The sequence below is a fragment of the Emys orbicularis genome, chromosome 20 (genome assembly GCF_028017835.1).
Source record: "Emys orbicularis isolate rEmyOrb1 chromosome 20, rEmyOrb1.hap1, whole genome shotgun sequence".
Classification (NCBI taxonomy): domain Eukaryota; kingdom Metazoa; phylum Chordata; order Testudines; family Emydidae; genus Emys; species Emys orbicularis.
The window spans coordinates 7,592,399-7,601,489 of NC_088702.1; the positions used below are offsets into that span (position 1 = coordinate 7,592,399).

Consider the following 9,091-nt stretch of genomic DNA (forward strand, 5'->3'; position numbering starts at 1 on the left):
GGTAGAAGGGGAAACTGAGGCACAAAACACCTGCTGAGAGTCTTACAGCAGATAACGGAATAGAACCCAGGTGTCCTGTCTCCCACGTGGCTCTCTGGTCAGTGCCTGTCCCACTGGGGTGCACTTAATCCCCTCCAGGGCAGCGCTGGGGGACACACCCCATGAGCAGGGGCACTATGCAGGGGAAGTTTGCTCTGCCGCTGTCCAAGCTGGGTAGATAAGGTGGCCTCCAGGGCTCTCAATCCGTCCCCTTTGAATTTGCACGCGCCCCGCAGTTCTCCGTCCTCTGTCCCCGAGGGCCGGCAAAGGAGCAGGGCGCTGGCAGGAGGCCTGGACCGGGGCAGGGAACTAGCCCTCCTACCCCAATCGGATCAGGCTTGAGGAAATCAGGCCTATGACCGGGCCTGTTGAAGGCGGCTGTTTTGGGATGCCGGGGGGACAGTTAAGTCTCCCCGTGGGGGGCCTCACCCCCTCCCCTCTCTGCCTTTCAGAGCCGTCTGCTGGCAAAGACGACGCGATGCTCCTGGGGGACGGGATGGACAGACGTTCCCTCGCCCACGAGATTCTCAGCCAGCTGCCCCTGGCCCAGCAGGTGAGTGGTGCCACGGAGCGTGGGAGGAGGGGGGCACCATTGGCATCCCTGCCCTGGACATCGTGGGGCATGGGTGGAAGGGTGTTTCGGGGGGTCTCTGTAGGCATCATGGGTATTTTAAGGATGGTCTTGGGCACCATGGTGAGCGTTTCACCCTAGCAAGTGGGGGGTGATGATTTGGGGATCACCCTGGGCACTGTGAGGGGGTGATTTGGGGGCAATCGCAGCACCACAGTTTCCATTGGGTTTCCATTGGGTTAACCCCACTAATATCAAGTAGCAGGGAGTCCCACAGGTTACCTTCCATAATGGCAGAAGTCCCACAAGTTAATCATAGTAATACCCAATGACAGTGAGTTCCACAGGTTAAATCATTTCCAGTAGCAGTGAATTCCATGAGTTAACTCTCATAATAATATCTAGTGGCAGGGAGTCCCACAGGCTATCCTCAGTAATATCCCACTGCAGGGAGTCCCACAGATTAACCCCAGTACTATCCAATGACAGTGGGTCCCACAGGTTAAACTGAGTAATATCCAGTCGCAGGGAGTCCCATGAATTAACTTCAATAATAACCTGGGGCAGAGAGGCCCCACAAGCTAATCATGTTAATATCTAGCAGCAGTGAATCCCCTGGGTTAACCCCACCAATATCCCGTAACAGGGAGTCCCACAGGCTCACCTCAACAATGTCACACAGCAGCAAGTTCCATATATGAGTTTCAATAACAACTACCCGCTTAACCGTCTCTACTCTTACCACAGACAGCAGCCTGGGGGACGCTGGGCACCATCAAACCCTACCTGGGCTTCGACGCGGAGAGTGACGTACAGCACCTCGTAGAGGCCATCGCGGGCAATGGTAACGCGATCCCACCGTGGAGGGGTGCGGGGAGGGGATCCCGGCAGCCAGCTGAATATTCACACCCAGTTTTCCTGCCCCCTTGCTACAGGCGCTGACCATGGGGCTATCCTGGATGTGCTGACCAATCGGACCAGCGCCCAGAGGCAGCAGATCACCAAGGTGTTCCAGGCCCTCACCAAGCAGGTGATGGGAAGGGCCCCGGGGGGCGCTGGGCTGGGCTCTCAGCAGCAGTGATGGTGTCCGCTTGGGGCCGGTCTCAGGCACTGGAGTCTGTCTGCCCTGCAGAGACATGCCCTAGTGCACAAGGTGGGGCCATGTGCCGGGCATTTGGCAATGCACCAGCCATGCGGAAGACACAGCAGCCGCTCAGCGGGCTCCTTTCTGTGTCCCCATGCTCCTTTGGGTTCAACCCCCACCCCGTCATATTAATAACCCAACACATCCTGGTTGCCTCTACACTGCACAACGGGCCACTGCGATCCTCACTGCAACTGCTCTGATCCTCCTATAGCCATAGCCTAGGCCCCAGCACTTGCGCCAACGGAGAATCTCCATTAGCTGTGGGCAGTATAGGGCTTATGACACATTACCAAATCTCTCCACTAGGGGGCAGCGGTGCACCCGGAGACACTGGCCACCTCAATGCAACCCTTTTCCTTTCTCTAGAGGCTTCCATCTGAAACTCTGTGCAAGTAATATTTATTAACCCTTGTAGCTCCCCGTATGGGAGCCCTTACTCTCTTCACTTAACAAATGGGGAAACTGAGGCTGTGCTGAGGTTACCCAGCGAGTCAGTGGCAGAACCGTGAATACAGCCCAGGAATCCTGACCTGCTGTCTCTTGCTGTACCCACTGGACCACACACCCTCCCAGAACCCAGGAGTCCTGGCTAGTTTCATGCTCCAACTGCTAGACCAACCCACTTGGGGTGACCATTCGCAGGGCCCTGAGGAAGGGAGCAGCCAGGGGGACCCCCAAATGCATGAAGCCTCCTGTCTCAGGGGAGTTGGGGCCTGGAGCTAGGCCGCTGCTTGGCCTCAGCTCTGACCCTTCCGGGGCTCTCTTCCAGGACCTGCTGAAATCCATGGAAGCGGCTCTGTCTGGGAACCTGGAGCGGGTCATCGTGGGGCTGCTGAAGCCGCCGGCTCAGTACGACGCTCACGAGCTGAGGGCGGCCATGCAGGTACGGCCTGGGGACGCAGCTCCCCCTTGGGAGGCCGGTGGGGTGCACGTGGCCCTGCTCCCGACTCTGTGCCTGGTCGCGTCCAGCAGCGAGGGGCCCGCCAGAGAGATTATAAACACAGGTGGAAAATACCCAGAGGAGATTCGACAAATTCATCCGGTCAGTGGGAGGGGTCCGAGGAGCAGGAAGAGTTGGGGAGGGGGCAGTGAGTGAGGGGCTTGCAAAGGGGATATAGCAGCAGAAAAGCTCAAGGGGGTTTTGGACTGGCCAAGTCAAGGTGCTGGGATGTGATATTATCATATATGATGTGTAGAGGCCCCATGGCGCCGGGCGCTGCAGAGACACAAAGGGAGACAGTCCCTGCCCCAAGCAGCTCACAGTCAGAACAGACCAGACGAAGAGTTGGAGGGGAAACTGAGGCACTGCGAGCGGAAAGGACTTGCTCAAGCTCACCCAGCTGGTCCGTGGGCATAGAACCCAGGTATCCTGCCGCTCTGGGGTGACACCTTGGAGGGAGGTCCGAGAAGAGCAGCACAGACAAGGAGGGTGGCAGGAGCTGTACGGAGAGGTTAGAAGGGGGACGTGATAACAGGCAGCAAATGCCGTCCCCGTCCCGAGGGCTAGCTTGCCACAAAGCAGCATCACTGCCCACAGGGCCGCCCATCCCTGCTCCTGGCTTAGTGCTTCCCCTTCGGGCTGGCTCTATCCGCCCCCTATTCCAGTGCAGCCAGCAGCGGGCTCGTCCTCATCCCTTAGCCGTGCCAGCCACTCCTGTGCCAGCCACTCCTGTACCCGCTCTGTGCCCTTTGCTTTCACAGGGCATAGGCACTGACGAAGATGCTTTGACTGAAATTCTCTCCACTCGATCCAACCAGCAGCTCAGAGAAAGCCTGGCCTTTTACCAGCAAGGTAACAGTGGGGGCGGGGAAGGCCAGGGGCTGTGAGGGGAGCCCCAGGTTAGCGCTGTCTGAGCTCGGGAGGAAGGGCCCTGTTAACCTGAGGACATTTGGAACCGTGTGTCTCTAGAACCGGCTGGGATTCTTTTTCGTGGGAAATTTCAATGAAAATGGCGGGAAGGGGAGGGAAATCATTTTGTCATCTATCAGCCAGGCTCCTTGCTTGGACTACATCTCCCATGATGGACCATGCTCTCCCCTTTTGGTGGGGGAGGTGCTGCATCATGGGAATCACTGGCCATGATGCATCATGGGAAATGTAGTCCAGCCAGGGAGCCTAGCCCAAGAGAGGAACATGGGGAGCATGAGGCACCTGGACTACAGCTCCCACGAAGCACTGCAATAGCATTTCCTAATTGAAAGAGTTCAGTTTTGGGGCATTCTGCTTTTCAATGAAAAATGAAACTTTTCTGTGGGGGAGCAGATATGTCTTGTGATTATTATTTTTTTTTTAGTCAAACCCCCAATTTTCTGTCAAAAAACAGTTTCAATGAAAAATTTTGGACCAGTCCTATGTGGTCGCACATTAAGGTAGCTTTCTGTCCCACCACCCCAACGCTAGAGTATATATACAGGCTTCTGTGGCTAGCCTACCAGGGGTGCTCCTTTCACTCAAGCAGAAGAGGTTGCTGCTTTTAGATCCAGAGGTCTCTTAGTTTGATCCCTGCATATATTCTAGCTGGCGGCGGTGTTACCCATGCAAGCCACTGAGCTGAATTCCCCTTTAACCAGGGTGGTTTCTCTGTCTCCAGATTTTAAAGCAGACCCTGAAAAGGACATAGCCTCGGAAACCAGCGGTTGGTTCAAGGAAATTCTCCTGGCGCTAGCAAAGGTACAACTTTGCCTGGTTCCTTTTCCGCATGACCTGAATGGGCACGTACACTGGGGACCACTGTTCAGTCACAGAAACCAGCAAAGCAAGGGGGGGGGGGGGCGAGCCCTCCCCCATCTACTTTATCATCTCCAACACTCCCTTCCCTCAGCATCTGTGGGCATCGTGGTACATACAGCTACTGGCAAACAGACAAGCTTCCACCCAGCTTGAGACCCAGCTTTGTTTCTGTTATTTACCAGACAGTCACTCTCTGCCTCCTCCACACAGCCCACCCAAGGGTCCTCTAGTGGCTGAATACTGTAACTGCGAGCGGACATACCGTTAGGCAGGTTGTGGGGCGAGGGACGCCAGCTCTGACCATGTCACAAATCCGTCTCTCTGGCCTTCTACCCTGCAGGGGAAGCGCGAGCACTACAGCGGGATCATCGACTATGCCCTGATACAGCAGGATGCCGAGGTGAGCCTGGGGATGTGCCCGAGGTGGGGGGGTGAGTTGTTGAAATCCTACTGCTGGACTGATTCCCTGCCTCACGGGGTCCCCATGGATCCTGCTCAGTTACCCTAGAGAGCTGCCTTGGGGCGGGGTTGCTTTTAGACCAAAGGAGGCCAAGGAGCCCTCCAGTGGCAGCAGTCAGTACTGCACCTTGCTGTACACCAGCCACATGCCGCCAGTGTGACACGATCGGCGCCAATGGGCGGCTGTCCCTGCCCGTTGCACCTGTTCGTCCCTGTGCTGCTGGATCACATGCCCCCTGCGTGCCTCAGGTCCGAGCTTCCCCAGTGAAGCCAAGCTTTGCTCAGAGCTGCCTGGTTATGGCTCTGGAATAGGTGCCCCCGGTCCCATCTTGCTGCATCCCAGAACACAGTGGGGTTAATTCCAGGCTAATGGGGAAGCCCCCTGGGGGGTGGGGGGGGCCGCCACTTCTCGCAGCACCCGCAGCCCGTCACCGCTCTCCTCCTCCTTCCAGGCTCTTGCAGACCCAGGAGCCAGGAGCGAGGGGGCCGGTGAGAGGACGTGGATAAGCATCTTCACGCAGCGAAGCCCTGAGCATCTCAGCAGAGGCAAGGCCCGGACGCCCTGCTGCAGGGAGCCCCTGGCGTCGCACACCAGCTAGGAGCTGGCACAGGGAGTCGGGGCCCTTCTCTCTCTGTGTCCATGTGGCCCGACTCAGGGGTACCCCTGGAAATTGAATCATAGAATATCAGGGTTGGAAGGGACCTCAGGAGGTCATCTAGTCCAACCCCCTGCTCAAAGCAGGACCAATCCCCAACTAAATTAATGGACTCCTGGAAGCAGGGTGCGGCTGGGCAGGGCCCTGGGGGGAAGCCCTACAGGAGCCAGCCCCATGGCAGCAAAGGCGAAGTGGCAGCGGCCACCTCACTGTCCACTCAGGTGTGGACCTGCAGCCCCCCGGTCATGACAAGGGTGCTGGTCGGGCCAAGTCTGAGTGAGCGGTGTCATGATCTGATGCATGGGGTCCGAGTGCTGCTTAGGTCTGACCCATGGTCAGTGGGGTGGCCAGCACTGCGCCTCCTTACCACTGCCGTGGGGCCGGCTCCTGCACCATGTCTCCCCACTGGGGGGCTGCCCAGCCTCCATCAGCCCATGTCCCCTCTGCTCTGCCCTCAGGACTCGCTCAGCAACAGCCTGGAGACCTGCTACAAGCAAGGGACACTGCAGTGGGTACCTGCCCGGGGGAGCCAGCCAGGACGGGGGTGGCAGGCGCATACCATGTGAAAAATGTCTGGAGGCGTCCTGGCCCCAGGGTAGATGTGGTCATGCCAGCAGCGCCGTATTTTACCCATGTCACTCGTTTTGCTCGGCAGGGCGAAGCCCTACCCGTAAGAGCGCAGTGTGGCTGGTATACGCAGTGTCTCCCTGCCCCCGGAGCGCTTTGCTGGTACAGAGTCCCGGGCCGGCCCCCCGGCAAAGCGCGCCGCGTGCAGGCCAGGACTAACTCTCCCCTTTCCAACTTCGGTAGTGTTCGGTCAGTACCGGAAATCCCACGGGCTGGAGGTGGAGGAGACCATCTGCAAGCGCTTCCGGGGAGATGGCCAGGCCGCCATGCTGGCCCTGGGTAAGCACTAAACCGGGCTGAGGCTGGGTCCCCTGAACCTGAGAGTGCCATCAGTCTAGTGGGGTCCAGAGAGGCAGGATGGCCCAGGGGTTAGTGTGTCAGCTGGGCACTTGTGCTCTGCTAGACTCCCAGGGTGACCTTGGGCCAGTCGCTCTGTGCCTCAGTTTCCCATGGGGACCATGGCATTTACCTGCCTCACAGCAGGTTGGGAGGATCGATCCGCTACAGCCTGGGAGGTGCTCAGGGATGGCGGCCGGAGAGGTAGAAGAGAACATTTAGTGGGAGTCGCTATTGCAGATTCCCTGTTTTCTGATGGTGTCACCCGCCGGGTGCGGGCCCCATTTATAAAGGGCTAATTCCTGGCAAATGGACGGTAGACATGGTACAGACATGAGTAGTGGGTGGTGGGCGTGTCTATGCGGCCACCAGAAGAAGGGGGCATAGATGGTTATAAGGACCCTGTTTGAGTCCATCTATAACACTCAATTGATTCATGTAGGTTATACATTCTGTGGGATAAGGACTGGTTTTGTACAGCCCCTAGCGTAATGGGAGCCTGGGCCAAGCTACTCATTTATTTACTAAGCCGTTATAAACAGACCCTGCAGTGTCAAGTGTGAGAGCCAGGCTTTGGGCTCCATTTGAGGCCCAGAAGAACACGAGCATGCGCATGGCAGTGGGCACAAAGGGTTCTGGGCTCGATAGGTGACTCGGGGCTGGTGCCGAGCTGCCTGGCCTTGAGGGACAAGAGGGGCGATCACTGCCCCTGGGGCACCGGGACAAATGCCACCTGCTTGCTAAGGAGCACTGCCGTCCGCTGGCCTCTCCGTGTCAGCGCAGTTGCTAGCGGGCCGGCACTCGCCTCGCAGACGCCAGCTGCAGTGTTGTCTCCAGCGAGCCCTCCTGGGCTGGCAGCCCCCGCTGAGTGGCTGAGCACTGAAGGGGTCATGGGGGATGAAGCACGCTGGGAACGGGGCAGTGTGGCGCTGGCTCTGCCTCCTGCTGGCCCTGCACTTGGGGGGGACGCTGGGGGAGAACAGAGGACGCTGGGGGAGAACACGACTCAGTACTAAACCCAGTCGTGGGTCTGTATCAGTTCTGTGGTCCCTTAGGATGTGACAGGTGACACCATGGTGCAAGGCAACAGCAGCGAACCCCAGGGCAGAGAATCCTACTCTAACAACCCCCCCCATCGTCATGTCAGCTATGGGAGAATCCCCAGGCGCTGTGTACAGTACAGGGCTTATGACACCCAGTGGAGCAGTTCTGATTCCACCCAGCAAAGGGCAGCGGTGCCCCCTGCACGCCAGCCAGCCTGTGCCATGGTTTGAACCCTGAGCCCCTCTCTCATTTCAGCCTCGGTGTGCAGGAACACCCCGCGCTACTTCGCCGAGAAGCTGCACAGCGCCATGAAGGTGAGTCGCCTTCAACCCGCGCCGGTGCATCGGCAGCGTATGGGCCCAGCCCCCTTTTGGGGGAGCCCGGCAGTGATGTTCAGGCTGCAGGGGGTTCTCTGAATGCCACAAGGGTCAGGCAGGGTCTTTAGCCAGTGGGAGGGGGGCCGATGCTGCATTAGATCAGTCTGCTGGCCGGGGGCAGATACTGGGCTGTATGGACTAACAGGGATACGGTGACCCCTACCTCCGGAACTTGGGGCTCCACTTCCCATCTATTAGCGGCTGGAATTTCTCCATCTCCCAGCCTGAGCATGCACCTCCCCTTCCCCCCCCAGGGCCCTGGCACCGATGACAAAGTCCTGATCCGCATCCTGATCTCCCGCAGTGAAACCGACCTGCTGAGCATCCGTTCTGAGTTCAAGAAGCGCCATGGGAAGTCTCTGTACTCCTGTCTCCAGGTCAGCACGCTGCGCTCTCCCCGGGGGCAGAGACAGACCCAACAACAGCATGCCCTAGAATCCAGGGGCATAGAGCCGTTAGACCAAGCCCCCCCGTGATCCTGACTCCCAGATTCCCTGCTCTACCCACTAGACTCCACTTCCCTCCCAGCACCAGGACTAGAACCCAGGAGGTCTGGCTCCCAGCCCCTTGCTGAGTGAGAGCAAGACCGGAGCCTGCTCCTTGGAGTCAGGCCTAGAATCCGGGCCCTCCACCACCAACTTTCCTGTTCTAACCACTAGACCATGCTGCTTTCTTCCAGCGCTTGCTGTAAAGGTTTAGGCTGGAGAGGAGGAGGAAATGTCTCATTGCTCTCTCCTTTCCTTGCTCCAGGTGGAGATGAGAGGCGATTACCAGGCAGCGCTGCTAGCCTTGTGCAGGGCGGAAGACCTGTAGGGTGGCTGCCAGCTTCGGAGAAACCCGCTCAGCCCATTGGCCTGCAGACAATGGTGGGGAGCGGTGCACCAGGGAGGGTGGGAAGCATGAGTCCACCCCGTGACATCGGGTTCATTCCTCTGCCATTTTATCACGGAAACAGCCACGAGCCGCACTCAGCAGGGTGCATCTACGCTGCAGCTGGGGTATGTGATCGCATACCCGAGCCTTGAATAACAAGAGCAGGGATGGGTGGCTGCCCGGGCAAGCCCTGCCCTCCCAGGACCCTGGATACTTAATTGTGTGGCCTCC

The 9,091-nt window shown here is 58.3% G+C and overlaps 1 protein-coding gene across 1 annotated transcript; it reads left to right on the forward strand.

Annotated features, from left to right (window-relative positions):
• Window positions 1-517: 517 nt before the first annotated feature.
• Window positions 518-8,800, forward strand: ANXA9 (annexin A9). The gene is made up of 12 exons (XM_065420355.1): window positions 518-592; window positions 1,358-1,454; window positions 1,546-1,640; window positions 2,527-2,640; window positions 3,459-3,549; window positions 4,349-4,428; window positions 4,829-4,888; window positions 5,400-5,493; window positions 6,414-6,509; window positions 7,866-7,924; window positions 8,242-8,364; window positions 8,738-8,800. The coding sequence occupies exons 1-12, from the start codon at window positions 518-520 to the stop codon at window positions 8,798-8,800; spliced, it is 1,047 nt and encodes a 348-aa protein (XP_065276427.1).
• The last annotated feature ends 291 nt before the right edge of the window (window positions 8,801-9,091 follow it).